The sequence below is a fragment of the Schistocerca cancellata genome, chromosome 10 (genome assembly GCF_023864275.1).
Source record: "Schistocerca cancellata isolate TAMUIC-IGC-003103 chromosome 10, iqSchCanc2.1, whole genome shotgun sequence".
In the NCBI taxonomy this organism is placed as follows: domain Eukaryota; kingdom Metazoa; phylum Arthropoda; class Insecta; order Orthoptera; family Acrididae; genus Schistocerca; species Schistocerca cancellata.
In genome coordinates this window covers 222,121,703-222,141,979 of record NC_064635.1, presented here as the reverse complement: position 1 = coordinate 222,141,979, position 20,277 = coordinate 222,121,703, and the positions used below count along the sequence as shown (strand labels likewise).

General features: G+C 46.7%; 1 protein-coding gene across 1 annotated transcript in view; it reads left to right on the top strand.

Moving 5' to 3' along the window:
* LOC126106285 (uncharacterized) overlaps positions 1–4,132 on the top strand; it is a 151,113-nt gene extending 146,981 nt beyond the window's left edge. The window contains exon 7 of the mRNA XM_049912506.1: positions 3,982–4,132. Within this exon, the coding sequence (XP_049768463.1) occupies positions 3,982–4,132 (151 nt within the window). The remainder of the gene's footprint in view (positions 1–3,981) is intronic.
* The last annotated feature ends 16,145 nt before the right edge of the window (positions 4,133–20,277 follow it).

The following is a 20,277-nucleotide window of genomic DNA, read 5'->3' as shown; positions in this document are numbered from 1 at the left end:
GAAGACTTTTGGAATGTTGCAGGCACGCTGAGGGTGCGCACGGCCCAGGAGATGTCGTCGGAGACCAGCTGCAACGGTAATACTCTACCTCTGTGCTAACATTTCCTGACACCCACGCACGAAGCGTCGCTACTGGCACAAATCCACTATTACCCGACCAGACTGTCGCAGTAATTGTCCCCAATGGCGCTTGACGTGGCAATTTTTCCTCTCTGCCCTTGCAACCGCTACCCTTCCATTGCTTTCCCGACTGTCATCTTCTCGATGGGATTGTACACTCCTGGAAATGGAAAAAAGAACACATTGACACCGGTGTGTCAGACCCACCATACTTGCTCCGGACACTGCGAGAGGGCTGTACAAGCAATGATCACACGCACGGCACAGCGGACACACCAGGAACCGCGGTGTTGGCCGTCGAATGGCGCTAGCTGCGCAGCATTTGTGCACCGCCGCCGTCAGTGTCAGCCAGTTTGCCGTGGCATACGGAGCTCCATCGTAGTCTTTAACACTGGTAGCATGCCGCGACAGCGTGGACGTGAACCGTATGTGCAGTTGACGGACTTTGAGCGAGGGCGCATAGTGGGCATGCGGGAGGCCGGGTGGACGTACCGCCGAATTGCTCAACTCGTGGGGCGTGAGGTCTCCACAGTACATCGATGTTGTCGCCAGTGGTCGGCGGAAGGTGCACGTGCCCGTCGACCTGGGACCGGACCGCAGCGACGCACGGATGCACGCCAAGATCGTAGGATCCTACGCAGTGCCGTAGGGGACCGCACCGCCACTTCCCAGCAAATTAGGGACACTGTTGCTCCTGGGGTATCGGCGAGGACCATTCGCAACCGTCTCCATGAAGCTGGGCTACGGGCCCGCACACCGTTAGGCCGTCTTCCGCTCACGCCCCAACATCGTGCAGCCCGCCTCCAGTGGTGTCGCGACAGGCGTGAATGGAGGGACGAATGGAGACGTGTCGTCTTCAGCGATGAGAGTCGCTTCTGCCTTGGTGCCAATGATGGTCGTATGCGTGTTTGGCGCCGTGCAGGTGAGCGCCACAATCAGGACTGCATACGACCGAGGCACACAGGGCCAACACCCGGCATCATGGTGTAGGGAGCGATCTCCTACACTGGCCGTACACCACTGGTGATCGTCGAGGGGACACTGAATAGTGCACGGTACATCCAAACCGTCATCGAACCCATCGTTCTACCATTCCTAGACCAGCAAGGGAACTTGCTGTTCCAACAGGACAATGCACGTCCGCAATATCCCGTGCCACCCAACGTGCTCTAGAAGGTGTAAGTCAACTACCCTGGCCAGCAAGATCTCCGGATCTGTCCCCCATTGAGCATGTTTGGGACTGGATGAAGCGTCGTCTCACGCGGTCTGCACGTCCAGCACGAACGCTGGTCCAACTGAGGCGCCAGGTGGAAATGGCATGGCAAGCCGTTCCACAGGACTACATCCAGCATCTCTACGATCGTCTCCATGGGAGAATAGCAGCCTGCATTGCTGCGAAAGGTGGATATACACTGTACTAGTGCCGACATTGTGCATGCTCTGTTGCCTGTGTCTATGTGCCTGTGGTTCTGCCAGTGTGATCATGTGATGTATCTGACCCCAGGAATGTGTCAATAAAGTTTCCCCTTCCTGGGACAATGAATTCACGGTGTTCTTATTTCAATTTCCAGGAGTGTAGTAACGGCTGATTGCACCCAAATGTATGGACATCATCACAGACCCGCATCCTGTTCCTTCTCGATTAGCATTTTAACCTCTTTTAAGACATTTCATGAATTGCATATACAGTAGCTGTCAGCATTAATAAACTATTGATACAGCAATTAATGACTGCATTTACACAAATGGAGAATTCGACCCACATTATTTGGCAAATATGAGTGGATTGAAGACGTGAAGCGATTTAATGTAGTTACGTTGGTTTAACCTCTTCAAGTCAGTTTGTGCGACGAGTCACCGCCACATAGTGGGTGTGGAGCGCTTCAGGCAGTGTGTCATGTCCTGGTGGAAAGCCCCCGTCTTTTGGCCTTCCGTATTATTTGCCTCACATGATGGGAGACGCTTTCACGTGTAAGGTTGTAAGGGACCTTCGGGGGAGGGACGGTATGATTGGGGCTTGAGCACCTGCCGCTGCACACTAGGCCTGGTGTACACCCAACCCTACCTCCTTATCAACTTCCCTCTTTCATCCCGCTTTTACGTAGTTTTACTTGCTTTTAGATGCGGTTTGTCTCCTTTTCGGCCGCACACTCTTTCTATTTTGGAGGTCGCACTCTGCTGAATGGTGGGTTCTTTTTGACGCATTGACTACAATTGAGCAGGACTGGGAAGACTGTGGGAGGGACAACTCCCGCCGTATGCAGAGGTCCAGGGACACCCCCGTGCTGCCTTACCAATTTCTCTCCTCTCGTTTTTACTATTGGTAATACGAATAATGTCCATTACATTTTTAGCGTTCTCACTTTTACTGTACTGAATCCGCCGACTAGAAGGCATTCTTTGTTCTGTAAGTGTCTTCGCCCTTCGTCCGGATGGCGGGGGTTGGATGCGGTACGTGGTTTCTCTCGCTGTTGGACAAGCTCTGGGAGACGCGTGACCTGCTCTCACCTACTTACTGGCCTGACCCATTTACTTCCCCGTAATTTAGTTGTTAACGCTGACGCCAGTACTGCCTTCAAAGCCGCGTACTTCCCTTTGATCATCGGAACACGTACTTGGCGGACATCACTAATTCCGGACGAACTACCCCTGGATCGAGGGATCGATACCTCGCTTTTTAGTCCCCGAACCTCCAGTCAACCAACCAATCAATGAAGATGAATCGAAAGGAGGACAGAGAGTTCGCAGCATTTTAAATTACACGTTTTTCTCTTCTATCAGAAGAGTAATGTGCTCGTGTAGTTGCTGGCTGCAGTTTACACTGCCTGCCTACTTTTTATTTACCCCACGTCTGCTTAGTTCTCAGTCAGCAGTTTTTAGACAAATACTGTATCTGCAGTTCCCAGAGTACGTGAAATGGCTCTGTTTCCTACTCGGAATGAAATGCTTAAACTTGCTTTCTATTTTTGGTTTTGTACATGTGAGAGATCTGGATTTAAATGTTAACATGAGGGGCCGTCATAAAATTCTAATTTTATCGTAAAAAAGTTACTGATTAAGTTTCTGTTTGTTTGGAGATTTATGCCTGCAGTAGTCGTACGCAGTGAAGTCCCCGCAGCTCAGTATCACAGAACGTAGCTAGAGCAGCCAGAACAAAATGGCGCACATCATTGTTATAATGATACTGCTTTGTCTGTTGGCGCTGTGCGATACTGTGGTGTGGGGACTTGTGCGCCAGGACTGCAGGCACGTACGTCCAAAGAAACAGAAAATAACATAACTTTATAATAACTGAAAAGCACCAGTTTGCTTTTGTTCTACAATATTACTTTTATTGTTAACCGGTTTTCGGCTTACAAGGCCATCTTCAGACTTTACTGTAAGATGTTACTTACTGTATGTTTTTACTTCAGTCTAGATGTGCTACTTCTCTTCCAATGTTGTCTGCTAAAACTTAACTTCTTTGGTGATAATACTCAGTAAATGTCTGAAGATGGTCTTGTAAGCCGAAAACCGGTTAACAATAAAAGTAATATTGTAGAACAAAAGCAAACTGGTGCTTTTCATTTATTATAATGTTGTTCTACCAAGAACCGACGGAACATTATGTTAATATGAAACATAACTTTATGTTTTCGAGGTGATAATTAGAATTTTACGTCGACCCCTCTTACGTTATGGTGGTTGTGCCAGTCGCACATTAAGCTTATAGTAGATCCCATGTTTTACGATAGCTCATTGCGGAAGTAACGCAAAATGTACGAGTTTGTCGGAACCGGCCCTTCTTCATCTCTGAGAATCGATCACACTTGTAAGTTAAAAAGTAATGACTGCACATTCTCTTTTGAGAGTTTGTTCCAGGGTCTCGAAGGGTGACAACGACATCAGACGCCGTTTCTTGAGGCGTGTGCTGATCGGTCGCTTCCAGCCCATTGCTGTGTGGACGTCAGAAGGCCCGTCCGTCATGGTGAGTACAATGCCAGGCATTGGCTCTCTGTTTAGTAAGATATAAGTGTATACCAGAATCAGTTTTCAGGCTGCAACGGAATGTGCCCTTATTTGTAACTTCCTGGTAGATTAGAAGTGTGTGCCGGACTGGGGGACAGTTTTAATCTGCTAGGAAGTTCCACAGATGTATAAATCATTGTATACACCTGACGCTTTACTGTATCAATTGCTGCGGAAGCATCAGACAGTCGCTGGGTGGCATGCCATGTGCGAATCCCGGGAAATGAAATCGCTTACACGGCAGCAAGAAACGCATGTGGGGAAAGTAAAGTACTGCCCCTTGCTGCCCTCTTGAGTTTTAGTTGTTGCTTGTGGATGAAAGGTATGTCTCAGTGGCAGAATGTGTGGCTGGAGGTACAGAATAAGAAATTGAGGCTGATGAGGGGTACAGTCTGTAATTGGACATTGGATGAAGTACGGGTTTTTCATTCTCTCCTCTTCCAAAAGTGGACTAAAAACGTAGATTTGATCAGCATTTACTGCGTGTGCAGGGTGGCGCACGACACGCGTCGTCATTTTGCTTTTTAATAAGTACTTTACTGTCAAGACAAACAGACACTACCAAGGAAAACTGTGTGGAGAATTGTTCTAACTCAGCACATGCTCAGTATGTCCACAATAACTTCCTTCACACAAACACTGATAATCCTACGGCACAAGTATTCCGTAATTTCACTGCAAGTTTGTATAACTAGGCGTCTGAACTCTATTAAGTAATGTGGACGTTTAGAGAAAAAATTTTCCTACAGGTACACCCAAAGAAAGGAGCCACGTGGGTTAAGGTCTCGACTATTGGGGGGCCAAAATTTTGCGTCGTTGAAACCTGCATGTCGAAACGTTCGTGTAAGAAATGTAACACAGAGTTTGCAATATGAGGGCTTGCCCCATCTTCCGTGAACTACTGGGTGTTGAACAGTAAGACAGCAGCAAAAAGCTGTGGAACAAAGCTATTGCGGAGCGCGCTCAAATAACGCGCACTGTTCGCAGTTTCTTCAAAGAAAAAGGTCCAGCAAATCCGTGACTGGAAATTGCAGCCTATACTGTAAAGCTCCGACCGTGATGTCGTTCATGAATTACTTGAGCGTGTCCAGTAGCTCAAAATGGTGCATTTCGTTTGTTCAACGAGCGGCCCAAATTAAAATGCGGGTCATCTGAAAACCAAACGTTGTTGAGGGTTTGTTCCCTATCCTCCATCCAGCGGGCAAACAGGAATCTCTACCATTTGTGTTCTGCAATGAATGGGCTTTCGAGCAGAGATCATTTTGTACGGATACATCCGGAGGATATGTTTAAGAAGCCGTTGAATGGAGCTTCTAGATCAGGGGGCGGGGGACAAGATTTCGACTCGCGGGCTGTGCGTGTGCACGACTGCCAAAGTGCTCAGCCTCCACCGCAACGCCACGCTGTTTGAATGCGGGGCGGGCGAGAGGGGAAAACTGGGATCGCGTCGCACTGCATTTGCATTCTGCTCGGTTTTCTGTTTCACATTTCTCAACAACATCGATCACAAGCAAAACACATTTTCAGTATTATTTAATTATTTTTGGCTCACTGAAGTCATAATTTTTATCTTGCACATAGTGTCAGCATGTGGACAAACACAGACAATTTGACAGAGTTTTGCAAATGGTTCAAATGGCTCTGAGCATTATGGGACTTAACGTCTGAGGTCATCAGTCCCCTAGAACTTAGGACTACTTAAACCTAACTAACTTAAGGGCATCACACACATTCATGCCCGAGGCAGGATTCGAACCTGCGATCGTAGCGGTCGCGCGGTTCCAGACTGTAGCGCCTAGAGCCGCACGGCCACTCCAGCCGGCAGAGTTTTGCACTCAAGCTGCCACGTATTCGTGACATGATTAGTTTCGTAATCCAAAAAAGGTCTTAGGTACGCCGTTCGAAATATCGTAGTACTTACGCAACCTCATTATGGAGACTTGGAAAATCTACCTAAGGAAAGCAACGTAGAAGTCCTGAGCAGTTTTAACGTAAAAAGGTTTCCCAAAAAAATGGAATTACCTTGCAGGATAATCAGTTATATCAGCACATCAACTGAAATGGCATACGGTCTCGAAAACAGCACCGAAACAGATGTAAAATTCACAGTGTCAAAACTATCCTCGTAGGTCTTTCAAAGCCACAATGAATCCTCCAAACCTGCCGTTTTCTTTAACACCAGTGAACTTAGGGAAGTGGGCTGCCTTTGTCAGAATGTGTCCCTTCAGCAATGCGATTTTCTTTTTAAATGCAGCCTCGATTTTCTTTTTAAATGCATCCTCATCAAATCAGAAAGCAGTTCCGTTGCAATGTCTTACTATGGGCAGTGTGCAATCGAGTCCACTTGAAATGACAAGTCTGCAATCCATTCCGGATATTCGAATTTTCGTTCGTGCACTCCTCTTTTTCCTTCATAAATTCAACAATAACGAATTTTAAATCGAAAAATCTTTTCAGACATGCCCCTTGATTTACCCAAAGTACTTTGCAGAAATATGTGAACTCCATACTCTTCGTTCAGTTCCATTGGAAAAGGTTGCAACTGACAGTGGAATACAAAATTGTTGACTTCCGTGGCCACTTGTTGGCGAACTGCCTCAGGTTCTACGGTGGACGTTTGTTCGATGATTTCTCCGACGTGTCGCCACCGCGAGTAGCTGGCTGGCACCGTCAGACCTTCACCCTCCCACGTCAGACAGTTTGCTGACAACGGAATAATGCGTGCAACTTGAGAAATTTTACTATTCGTATCACCAATTTTATCTTGTGCTCCATGCCTGCAAATTTAGCACAAAGTACTTCTTTATATGCAGGACAATGAATCACATCTGTCGACCGTTTTCATTTTTTGCTCTTTCATCATTGTCGATTAATCTTTTATATACTTTCTGCGTAGTATTGTAATGTCGTTTCATAGCAAATACACAGTACATGTCGCTTATGCGAATTGAGAATTCTCATCCCTCTCTTCTGTCACCCGCATTCACTTTAAACGATTGCGACAATAGATCGCTAGATTGCCTCTTCTTGTGTCAAAGTGTAACCTCCCACTCTCTTATTGACCTTAATGACAGTAAAAATTAAACCGCGTGTACCTAATGTAAATTTGGGAAAAGCAATCGTCACCGAAGTTAATCTGTCGGTAAAGAGCGAGGAAAGGGTTACATCCAAATGAAAGGAAAAATGCAAATGAAACTGGTGGAAATTAATTTTGAAAAGAGGTCAAGTTAATAAAGAAAATAATGTGCGGTCGTTACGTTAACAATTAACTGGCTTTAATTAGATATTTGAGATTTGGGGAAAATTACAGTCGCCAGTCCTATGGACAACTACTATAATAACTGGAAAAGAAAGGTTATTGCACATATAATTAGCACTAAAAGTGCAGCAACTGAAGGTTGACATGTGTTGTGCGAAAACTGAATGTTTGTCAGAAGTAATAAATTTCGCTACCCTCTGACTTAATCTAGCAAAAGAATTAATAAAACCGGAAAATTGAAAGTTAATTCAGTGACTGAAATTAATAGTGAACTTTGATTCTGAAGCACTACGAAATTCAATAAAATAAGGTTAGTCTTGGGCTACCTCAACAATCAATTCAAAAGGTACTTGAATCTACGCAATTTAGAAATAAGAGATTTAACTTTGAACTTGAATTAAATGATTCTGAACAATTAACAATAGTAAAATTTAGTATATACCAAGCTGAGCTGCAGTCACAGGTAAGCTAAAATATGGTAACAAAACTCGCACTCTTAATTTGTGCTTGTGTAATCTAAATGTTGTAGCCAGCTATGAATACCTTAACTGAACTTTGAAATTAAAGCAGTGAAATCAAATGATATTACTTTAATGCTAGCGTTTGAATTTTAACGACACTCGAGTTCATTTCGGAAAAGGAAGGGACTCTGCTTGGTAATGCAATTCGGACAATGACCAACAAAGGTTCATGCTAAGTTGCTGTATTTTAGTGATGCTAATGGAATAGTTTGAAAAGCTGAGGTCTGCCCTACAGTTCTAAAACTTTACGTGCTTCCAGTCTTCCTTGTTGATTGACTGAAGGTTTGAAGTCGTCGATCGAGGAGGTGGCGACAATCACTCATTGTCGGTCGTAGCTGTTGCAGAAGCTGGATGTTGGCGCGCCTCCTTCTCGACACGGTCACCAGGCGAAACGGGCTCTTGATGTGCGCCAGCTAATGCTTCCCTTCCGCGACACCGTGCCAGAAACTATAATAGCAAGTCGAGCGCAATTACATGCTGCCAAAACCCGGAAGCGCGGCAGGTCGCGGTAGCGTCAGTCAACACACCTGCTCCACCGCCCTACTCCAGCCAGACCCCCTCTGCCCGCGCTCCATGCGGCAGAGTTAACACTACCAAAGATCCCAAACACTTTGGTTTTCCACGCGACCTATCGATGTAATCGTTCGATAGCAAAACAATTACAATATATAAAGACACAGAAATGTTATATCTTCAGGTAACAAAATAAGGAAAAAAATTTATAGTACAATAGATGGAAATAGGAGGATAGCGTTACAAAAGGACCTGTGAAGGTCCTTCGCACTACGAACAAATAGCGAAGGTTAGACACCGCTAACAGCACGATTCTGCCGCACTCGGAGAGCTGTGCCGACCGAAAAAATGTCGCACTGCACTTGATGAAATGTCGCGTTCTTCCGGACACTTCGAGAAGAACCGAACAAAGCCGAGTGACAGGTCGGGCCTCGGACTGCCTGCGGCCGCACACGCAGGCCTCGGACTGCCTGCGGCCGCACACGCAGTGGCCGGCCGTGGTCCGGATACAGCCGTATGCGTTGCTGCCTTGCTGCACGATTCGTCAGGGCAATAGTGTCAGGCCACACACGTCCCGGCCGAGATCGCTTCGCTTCCAATATTGAACCTTCCCGTACAAACTGATCATACGGCCTGTGAAGGGTGCTCTTGCAAGGGGACCACCTTGCGTTAAGCTGTTGTCGAAACCGTCTCTGAGTCGCAGCAGGACTTTTCGTTTCATGAAAAAGTTACAACTGCCGATCACTGCTGCGCTGTTATTCGTCCATTGTCTGTCATGTTGTAAACACGCACGTCTCCTAGCGACGGTATTGCGAATTAAGCTGTGACTAATTTCAGGCGCCAATCCGTATTTTTATCCCAGCCTGCAGGTAAGGCTCCTAGCTCTCTGTAAAACGTCCAACTGGTGCCCAGACGCACTTACCTGTAGCGTTTCGCGCCACGTCGCTCACAGATATTTGATTCAGTGTTACGAGTCCGCACAGGATACGGTGGTCGATACGCAGTAGCCACTCGATCGTCCAAAGCGCTGCGCGAGTTCTTTCGTTTGTTCGGAGGGGTAAGCCAACAGTGTTCGGCCCTTTCGGTAGGTTGTCGATGACGAAATAGAGGCGCACACCCTGCAGTCTTTTTGAAACGCATTTACAGAAACTATTTTCTAAAAAAAATTCATTTTTGGATTGCTTATAACTTTATGTAGCGTCGTGCTGATGTACTCGTCATTTCGTTAATGGCTATACTAATTTTAATATTTGCTTCGAAGTAACACACTCTGCGAAATTCAAAAAAGTTTATAATGAATAATAGGTGTCACTATGATTTTGCGTTTCGGGCATAACACACAATATGTTGGAGCACATGAAGTTTAGGTAACATACTGAATTTTCGTTTAGACTTTGGTGGAGGTCTCTGTCTGTTATCAGTTTCGAGAAAATTGATCTGTCCAGCACACTCATTTCCGGTCGCGCGCGCCAGCGATAAAGCCAGAGTGAAATAGCCACAGCATTCGTCATACACTGAAGCGCCAAAGAAACTGGTATAGGAATGCGTATTTGAATACAGAGGTATGTAAACAGGCAGAAGACGGCGCTGCGGTCGGCAACCCCTATATAAGGCAACAAGTGTCTGGCGCAGTGGTTAGTCGGTTACTGCCGCTACAACGGCAGGTTATCAAGATTTAAGTGAGTTTGAACATTATCTTATAGTCGGCGCACAAGCTATGGGACACAGCATCTCCGAGGTAGTGATGAAGTGGGGATTTTCCCGTACGACCATTTCACGAGTGCACGCTGAGTATAGGGAATCCGGTAAAACATCAAATCTCCAACATTGCTCCAGCCGGAAAAAGATCCTGCAAGAACGGGACCAACGAAGACTGAAGAGAATCTTTCAGCGTGACGGAAGTGCAACCCTTCCGCAAATTGCTGCAGATTTCAGTGCTGGGCCATCAACAAGTGCCAGCGTGCGAACCGTTCAACGAAACATCATCGATACGGGCTGTTAGAGCCGGAGGCCCACTCGTGTACCGTTGATGACACCACGACACAATCGAGATGACTGGGTGTTTGTGTTGTCCTCATCATTTCATTATCATTCAATCACGTGGCGAGATTGGACTGAGAAAATGTTGGGAATTTGTACGGGCGCTGATAACCCTGCAGTCGAGCGACCCACAAACTAAACATCATCATCATCATCATCATCATCCACGACACAAAGCTTTACGCCTCTCCTTGGCCCGCCAACACCGTCTTTGGACTGTTGATGACTGTAAACATGTTGCCTGGTTGGACGAGTCTCGTTTAAAATTGTATCGAGCGGTTGGACGTGTACGATTATGGAGAAAATCTCATGAATCCATGTACTCTTCATGTCAGGAGGGGACTGGTCAAGCTGGTGGAGGCTCTGTAATGGTGTGGGGCGTGTGCAGTTGGAGTGATATGGGAGCCCTAATACGTCTAGATATGACTCTAACAGGTGACACGTACGTAAGCATCCTGTCTGATCACCTGCATCCATATTCGTGTCCATTGTGCATTCCGGCGGACTTGGACAATTCCAGCAGGATAATGCGACACTCCCACACGTCCAGAATTGCTAATGAGTGGCTCGAGGAACACTCTTCTGAGTTTAAGCACTTCCGCTGGTCACGAAACTCCCCGGACATGAACATTATTGAGCATATCCGGGATGCCTTTCAATGTGCCATTCAGAAGAGATCTTCACTGTCTCGTACTCTTACGGATTTATCAACAGCGCTGCAGGAATCATCGTGTCAATTCCCTCCAGCACTACTTCAGACATTAGTGAAATCCGTGCCATATTGTATTGAGGCACTTCTGCGTGTTTGCGGGTGACCTACACGATATTAGGCAGGTGTACCAGTTTCTTTGGCTCTTCTAAGTATTTCACAAACTGTTCGAGAAATCGAAATGAGTCTTTGGCAAATGATAACACACAAAGGAGAAAGTATTTTGCCATATGGTTCTTAGGCAAAACTTCAGTACCTACTGTGTTATACCACTAACTACAGATTTTTTCGGTGAAATAATGTGATAACGTAATTTTTAAGGGCCATCGATAGCTGGTGAAGCGAGAAACAATATGGGTTTTGGAACAGCATAACTGAAGACACATTAGACGTTTATTTTGGAACCGGGTAACTGCTTTTTCGTAAGCTACTGTCCTTACTTTTTCCCAGTTCCTCACTTAATAAACCCGTGTAGTATTCTCTCACAGTAGCGTCTGCACAATTTGTTAGTGAGGTGACACTATGTAAATTGCACTGTGGTTTGGCAAAAGAAGATTCAAGAGAAAATGTACGTTTTACTCAGTTTGCCACCCATGACGCTTCTCTGAACGCTACAAATGGTTAACGTTACAGGGGAAACTGAATGATTACTTTTGCTTTTTCAGCGGAATTATTTTTAGATACTAAATAAACCGGAGGTGACAGATCTTTTTGAATGTCACCATGCACTTGTGGGTACGGAGGGGCTCCACTTAAAAAAAAAAAAAATGGCACTTCCCCTCCAACACTCGGCATGTCACCTACAGCGCCTGTCTGTTTTCCTACACCATGCTGCTCTCCCCACGCGTGCCCGCCCTGCCGTTATGCGCGTCCACCGACCATGTTATTCTGCGCGGACTCTACTTGCTGCCGTCTTGGGTCGTCAGTAACTCACACTTCTTGGGCGGATAAGTTAGCAACTTATCATGATTTTAGTATTTTCACTGTTGTTACTAAATTCCTCCGTTCACACTGTTCATGTAAATTCGAAAAAGTATGAAGTGCGACCGACACTCATTGAATAGTCAACAACGTCCGCATTCCCTTTCGCCTGCTGTTCCACTGTCTGCTACCCCCTCCTCCACCGTGACATCCCTACAGATATTCTTGGGAGCCCTCGACTGGCGTGGGGAGTAAGGAGGATCGCTGCAATTTTATCACGGCGAACTTCGTCCCAGTCACACAGAGCAGGACTCTGCCGTGTGACACACAGGAGCCTCCTCCAGCCAGCGTGCGGTGCTTGTGTTAAGGAGCAACAGTAGTCGGCGCACCACATCGAACTTGCCTGCATTTTATATTCGGACAAGAGGGCAACAATTTTTCTTGATAACGGATTGTTCACTATTTTGAAGTATGGAAACGGTGTAAAACTTTTTTTTTTAGTACCGGGCCACCTGCTCAAACCACTGGGTAGATTATTTTAGAGTTCATAATAGTGGCCAGCTACAGTTATCTGAAACGCAGTTTTACAGTTTTGGCTGTGTGTCCATTTCTCTTTTCATATGCCTGTTTTTAACGTGAGACCTAGATTTTTATGTAAGCACTTTTAACATCCACGACTAGAACTGCGAACAACTTTTCATTGTTCTTACAGTGGATAGCCGTTTCCCTGTTCGTATTAGTTGACAGGGAGGCACATGCACTAGGAAAAATATTTTAGAATCTTTTTCAGCTAATTCTCTTCTTATTCAGCACTTTATGTCACGACTATATTATAGTTTTATTTAAGCGTAAGGAGAGGTTTTAACGAGACTGAATGGCATACACTATTCCATACGTGATTTTTAGTAAACGTTTTTAAATGTTGATAAGCAACCGCTTTCTGTGTTGTCATTGACAGACAGTCTATCATGTCTCTACTATGTTTACAATAATAGCCATTTATTGTTCAGTGTCATTTGCACATTTTTAATTATATGACAATATATCGATCACTCTGCATCATATTCAGATCTGAAACAAAGTAAAACCAAATATGTACCGTCTAATATTTTATGGTAAGTAGGAAAAAGAATTTACATACATGCATTATATACCTAAGTACACTGCTGTCCAAAATTAAAGCACAAACGGAAATTTTGCAAGGTTGTGTTTATTTTTCCACAAAACAATATAAACAGGTGATAGTAAAGTAGAAACAATGTAAAGAATACAGAACGTAAACAATTGCAATGTGCGTAACGGTAGACAAAAATATTTTCGTTTTTTCCAACTTAACGGATTTGCACACACATTTCGACAACTGGTTAATGTGCTCAGTATGGGGCGTGACCACCTCCGGCAGCAACACAGGCCTGACAACGATGGGACATGCTGTGAATGATGACATCAATCTCATGTTGAAGCAATAACGCCCATTCTTTCGGGAAAGCTGCTCGCGAGTCTTGAAGAGTGGTTTGTGGATGCTGACGTTGTGCAACGTGTCTCCCTAGTGCTCCCCATGGCACGCTCTATGGCTCCCAAATCGGGAGAGCGACCAGGCCACATCTTGCGTGCAATACCTTCCGTTTCCAACAAAACATCAACCGCTCTTGCTCTATGAGGTCGGTCATTATCGTCCATCAGTACGAAGCCTTAGCCCGCACCACCTCGCTACAACTGCACAGGAGGTCGCAACATCTCGTCACGTTACCTGACAGCAGTTAAACCTTGCCAATTCACCCATACAGTTTCATGAAGAGGTGTTCGTGTGGTCAGCATAATCCCTTCCCCTCAACATTATGGATCGTTCTTGATATCGGTCTCTTTCCATAATGTTTGGGTCCGAGAATCACTCTCCAGACCAAATCGAGACTCATTTTTGAGAAGAACATGGGCCGGCTCTTCGACTGTCCAGGGTCATGTTGAGGACTTCACTCGAGACGTTCACTTCCGTGATGACGCTTAGAGGTACACATGTAGCAGGTCTCCAACAGTAAAGGCCACTCTGCCATAGCTTTCTGTACACCGTTTGTCTCGACACAACACGCCCAGCGGATGCTGCGAGGTCTGATGCCAGTTGCCGAGCAGTGCTAAGGCGGTGTCATCGTGACCTCCTATCCAAATAACTGTCCTCTCTTTCTGATGTCACACGTGGTCGGCCCTGCCCTGGTCTTTGGGGTACTGTTTCGATCTCCATAAATTGTTGCCACGCCCGAGAAACAACGGAACGATTCAAATTAAGCCATCGAGCCTCATCAGTTTGCGACTGTCCTGCGTCCATTGTTCTTTTGGTTCTCGACCGCAGAGTGTCTGGTAGATGTCTTCTTTGTGCCATACTACACCGTCAGTGACTGTATACACAGCGGTTGTGGATGTGGGACTACCTAGCAAACCCCCTGACGTCATCGTTAACATGGTTCTCCGTTGTCCGGAATGCTATTTTCCGCGCAGAACACGGTTGTACCCACTTCTGTTGACAGTTTGTATGATTATACGGTGAATTAGACACAAGACGGGGAAACAGCGGTTTGTTGTTTTAATTTTGGACACCAGTGTAGATCCTTCGGCACCCGTCTTGTCTGTTCAGAGTCTCAATTCAGAGTACTGTGTCTTGCACCTGCGGTCATTGTTTTAAATAAGTTTGTGGAGGAGGTAGGGGATACTGGAAGGGGAAGAGGAAAACAGAGGGGCGAGGGGGCGGGGGAAGGAGTGAGGTTGATTGGGGGAGCGCAATCGAAGTAGGGAGGAGAGTGTTGGGGATGTCATGAGTGTAACAAGAGGAGTGTTGTTAAAATTATAGAAAGTATAATTATGTAAACATTCTTGTTAAAATATTAAAAGTGTAGAGCAATGGGTATGTAAAATGTAAATGGCATAAAATAGTAAAATTATAAAATGGAGCAAGGCGGATTGAGTGCGTGGAAAGAAGGCGAGTAGGGGTGAGGGAACAGAAGAGGCAGGGATGCTATAGCTTTATCGAGAGAGGATCTTGTACTATAATTGGAAAAAGTCCTTTATGAGAAAACTCTTCTGTTAAAATACTAAAAGTGTCGATCTATGGATGTGTAAATTTGTAAAAGGAGAAAAATAATCGATTATAAAAATGGAAATACAGCAGGGGCATAACTTAAATTGATTTAGTATCCAAAAATATTAAAAAGTGTGAAACTTTGAAAGTATAGAACCACAAGGTCTTACTCTGAAAGTACAAAAAGTAAAATTGTATAAAAATTCTCGTTAGGAAAGTAAAATATAGGCCAATAACAATGGGTGTATAAATAGTAAAAGACTTAAAGATCTATCTACAAATTGTAGAAGGGAAATAACGTAGAGAACATGGAATTGCATGAAATTTCATTAAATATTAAAAATTTGGAACATTTAAAGTATAAAACCGGAAAAGTATAAAATAGTAATTACTGAAGTGAAACTGTGTGCAGCAACTAAATATCGATACAGTTCCTGTATCTCTCCAGACAGGCATGTCAGCTATATAAAATGTTTCAAATGGCTCTGAGCACTATGGGACTTAACATCTATGGTCATCAGTCCCCTAGAACTTAGAACTAACCAACCTAAGGACATCACACAACACCCAGTCATCACGAGGCACAGATCAGCTATACAGGGTGAGTCACCTAACTTTACCGCTGGATATATTTCGTAAACCACATCAAATACTGACGAATCGATTCCACAGACCGAACGTGAGGAGAGGGGCTAGTGTAATTGGTTAATACAAACCATAAAAAAATGCACGGAAGTATGTTTTTTAACACAAACCTACGTTTTTTTAAATGGAACCCCGTTAGTTTTGTTAGCACATCTGAATATATAAACAAATACGTAATCAGTGCCGTTTGTTGCATTGTAAAATGTTAATTACATCCGGAGATATTGTAACCTAAAGTTGACGCTTGAGTACCACTCCTCCGTTGTTCGATCGTGTGTATCGGAGAGCACCGAATTACGTAGGGATCCAAATGGAACGGTGATGGACCTTAGGTACAGAAGAGACTGGAACAGCACATTACGTCCACATGCTAACACCTTTTTATTGGTCGTTTTCACTGACACACATGTACATTACCATGAGTGGTGAGATACACGTACACATGTGGTTTCCGTTTTCAATTACGGAGTGGAATAGAGTGTGTCCCGACATGTCAGACCAATAGATGTTCAATGTGGTAGCCATCATTTGCTGCACACAATTGCAATCTCTGGCGTAATGAATGTCGTACACGCCGCAGTACATCTGGTGTAATGTCGCCGCAGGCTGCCACAATACGTTGTTTCATATCTTCTGGGGTTGTAGGCACATCACGGTACACATTCTCCTTTAACGTACCCCACAGAAAGACGTCCAGAGGTGTAAGATCAGGAGAACGGGCTGGCCAATTTATGCGTCCTCCACGTCCTATGAAACGCCCGTCGAACATCCTGTCAAGGGTCAGCCTAGTGTTAATTGCGGAATGTGCAGGTGCACCATCATGCTGATACCACATACGTCGACGCGTTTCCAGTGGGACATTTTCGAGCAACGTTGGCAGATCATTCGGTAGAAACGCGATGTATGTTGCAGCTGTTTGGGCCCCTGCAATGAAGTGAGGACCAATGAGGTGGTCGCCAGTGATTCGGCACCATACATTTACAGTCCACGGTCGCTGTCGCTCTACCTGTCTGAGCCAGCGAGGATTGTCCACGGACCAGTAATGCATGTTCCGTAGATTCGCTGCCCCGTGGTTTGTGAAACCCGCTTCATCGGTAAACAGTTAGAACTGCAATGCATTCTCTGTTAATGCCCATTGACAGAATTGCACTCGATGATTAAAGTCATCACCATGTAACTGCTGATGTAGCGATACATGAAACGGGTGAAAGCGGTGACGATGCAGTGTGCGCATGACACTACTTTGACTCAGTCCACCGGCTCTCGCAATGTCCCGTGTACTCATGTGTGGGTTCATGGCAACAGCAGCTAACACACCAACTGCACCCGCTTCTCCTGTGACGGGCCTGTTACGGACCCGTTTGTGTGCTACGACCATACCTGTTGCATACAGTTGGCGGTAGATGTTTTGCAATGTGCGGCACGTTGGATGCTATCTGTCCGGGTACCGTTCTGCATACACCCTGCAGGCTTCAGCTGCATTTCGTCGACACTCGCCATAGATGAGTATCATCTCCGCCTTTTCAGAGTTCGAATACACCATGGTCACAGTTCCTACAACACTACACTATCACAGACGTCTGGTAACACGGTGTACTACAGTTGGTCTGCGTGCGGAAACGAATGCAGAATAACAACAGCAGCAAGCGCTACATGCGGACACTGCGACAGCTAGACCAAACCTCAACAGTGCACTACAGCCACACGCGTAAACACGATCGTCATCGTAAACATGTCCCTGCAGATGCTGCTCGCCGACCGTGGCCCGTGTTTGTTACAACACGCAACTGAACGTCGGGAGGTTTCAAGCGTCAACTTTAGGTTACAATATCTCCGGATACCCCCTGCGGGTCCGGGGATTAGAATAGGCCCGAGGTATTCCTGCCTGTCGTAAGAGGCGACTAAAAGGAGTCCATCCCCCTCACGGGGGTAGTTAGCGCCTGCGTTCGGAGACGGACGGTTCCACGACCTATAATTGTGGTCTTTTTGGTTTTTCACTTCTCGTTTCTTCCTTCCTTTTGTTGGTTCCTTTCTTTGCTCTTCTCCACCTCACTGTCTTCCTTACTCTTTCCCTTGACTTCTCCTTGCCTTCTCATTGCCTTCTTCTCCTTGCCTTCTCATTGCCTTCTCATTGCCTTCTTCTCCTTGCCTTCTCATTGCCTTCTTCTCCTTGCCTTCTCTGGTCTCCGCCTCGGCGTTTGAGACAGTCTGTCCTCTCTCTCCCTCTCTCTCTTCTTTTTCCTCTTCTTCCTTCCTCCCTGTGCGTGCCTGAAGGCCGACCCACGCGTTCGCACGCGTAGCCGGTGACGGGGTAACGCGTAATTCCCCGCCCTGGGTAGACATGTAAGGCACGCGCGTACCCCCTGGTAAAGGCCAGGCCCGGGGAGGGGTGATTGCCTGAGCTGATACCTTCTGACCATGCCGATTGGTCCCTCCGTCTGTTTCTCGGGAGGTGTGACCTGAGGTGTAAACATTCACTTAAGGCGGGAGTGCCCTCTGAGAGGGTCCCCACAAGGAAGGAGCGCGCCATCGGAGACGCTGGCAATCATGGGGGATTCCTCCGCAATGGATTCTACTCCATCTCTCTCGACTTATGCCCAAAAACGGAAACGTGACCAGCCACCAGTGACAAAAGTACTACCGCCTGCCCCACAGTTCCTCGTCGTTTCTCGATCTGAGGACGGAAAGGATCTTTCCTCTGTCAACTCTTTCGTTATCCAGAAGGGCGTAGATGCCATAGCCGGATCTGTCAAATCTTGTACCAGGTTGCGTAACGGTACCTTATTACTAGAAACTGAGAGTGCCTTTCAGACACAAAAACTGCTTCGGGCCACACTCCTGTACACGTTCCCTGTCCGGGTGGAGGCCCACCGAACTTTGAATTCGTCTCGTGGTGTAGTCTATACTAGCTCCCTCGACGGATTGACTGACGAGGAGATTCAATCTTTCCTCGCTGAGCAGGGCGTGACGGCTGTCCATAGGGTCATGAAAAAGGTCAACAATGACCTTGTACCGACCCGGACACTTTTCTTGGCCTTCGATAGTGTTAAGCTGCCATCGCGCATCAAGGCGGGCTACGAGGTTATTTCTGTTCGCCCCTATGTCCCGACACCTACGCGCTGCTACCAGTGTCAGCGTTTCAATCACACTCGACAGTCTTGTTCCAATGCGGCTAAATGTGTCACTTGTGGAAGGGATGCCCATGAGGGTGACTGTCCACCTCCGTCTCCTCGTTGTGTGAACTGTCAGGGTGACCATGCCGCATCCTCCCGCGACTGTCCTGTCTATAAGGAAGAACGCTGTATCCAAGAAATTCGGGTCAAAGAGAAAGTGTCCACCTCGGCTGCTCGCAAGCTATTGGCTAGTAGGAAGCCCGCGGTGCTCCCAGCGGGGAAATACAGTACTGTCCTCGCCTCTCCTCGGACTACCAGGGAGGTGGCAACCCAGACATGCGATCTGACCTTCAGCACCACGGTCGTCCGTTCGGCCAGTGCTAAGATCGCGCGGTCGACGTCTCCTCTTCCTCCCATCACCCCACAGACACCAGCCCCTTCATCAGCTTCTGCTAAGACGAACACCCCGAAGTCAGATGCACGGGCCTTCAAGAAGGAACCATCCCGTGCAGACTTCCTACGTACCTCGACCTCCCAGCCTTCGACCGGTACTTCCACCAAACGTCCTTCCAAGAAGGCTCATAGGAAGCACAGTTCTCCTTCTCCGCCACGGCGCATTTCTTCTCCTGCGCCACCCAGCGGTTGCCGCCCCAGGCCGTCATCCGTTTCGCCTGGCCGCACCGCTGGTAGCCGAACATCTGGCCGTTCACCGGCGGAGGAAGCTCCCCCTCCCGGCCATCCTCCCAAGATGGCCGATGAACCTATAGACCCAATGGACGATGACTGTCCGCCTACTGATAGCGGCGGCAGTGCTCGCTCGAAGCCAGGCCCCTTAGCGGCCTTCGAGGTGACCCCTTCTTTCATCTTCCTTTTCTTACGATGGCATTTATTCACTGGAATATTCGCAGCATTCGCTCCAACCGAGAGGACTTGAAGTTGCTGCTCCGCTTGCACCGTCCGCTCGTCGTAGCCCTCCAGGAAACGAAGCTACGCTCATGCGATCAAATTGCCTTGGCACACTACACCTCTGTGCGTTTTGACCTACCCCCTGTGGTAGGTATCCCAGCGCATGGAGTGGTTATGTTGCTGGTCCGGGATGATATTTACTACGATCCCATCACGTTGCACACCGGCCTGCAGGCAGTTGCCATCCGCATTACTCTCCCCACTTTTACGTTTTCCATTTGTACCGTTTACACTCCGTCATCTGCCGTTACCAGGGCAGACATGATGCAACTTATTGCTCAGCTACCTGCACCATTTTTGTTAACTGGAGACTTCAATGCCCACCATCCCCTTTGGGGCTCTCCAGCATCCTGCCCGAGGGGCTCCTTGTTAGCAGACCTTTTCAACCAGCTCAA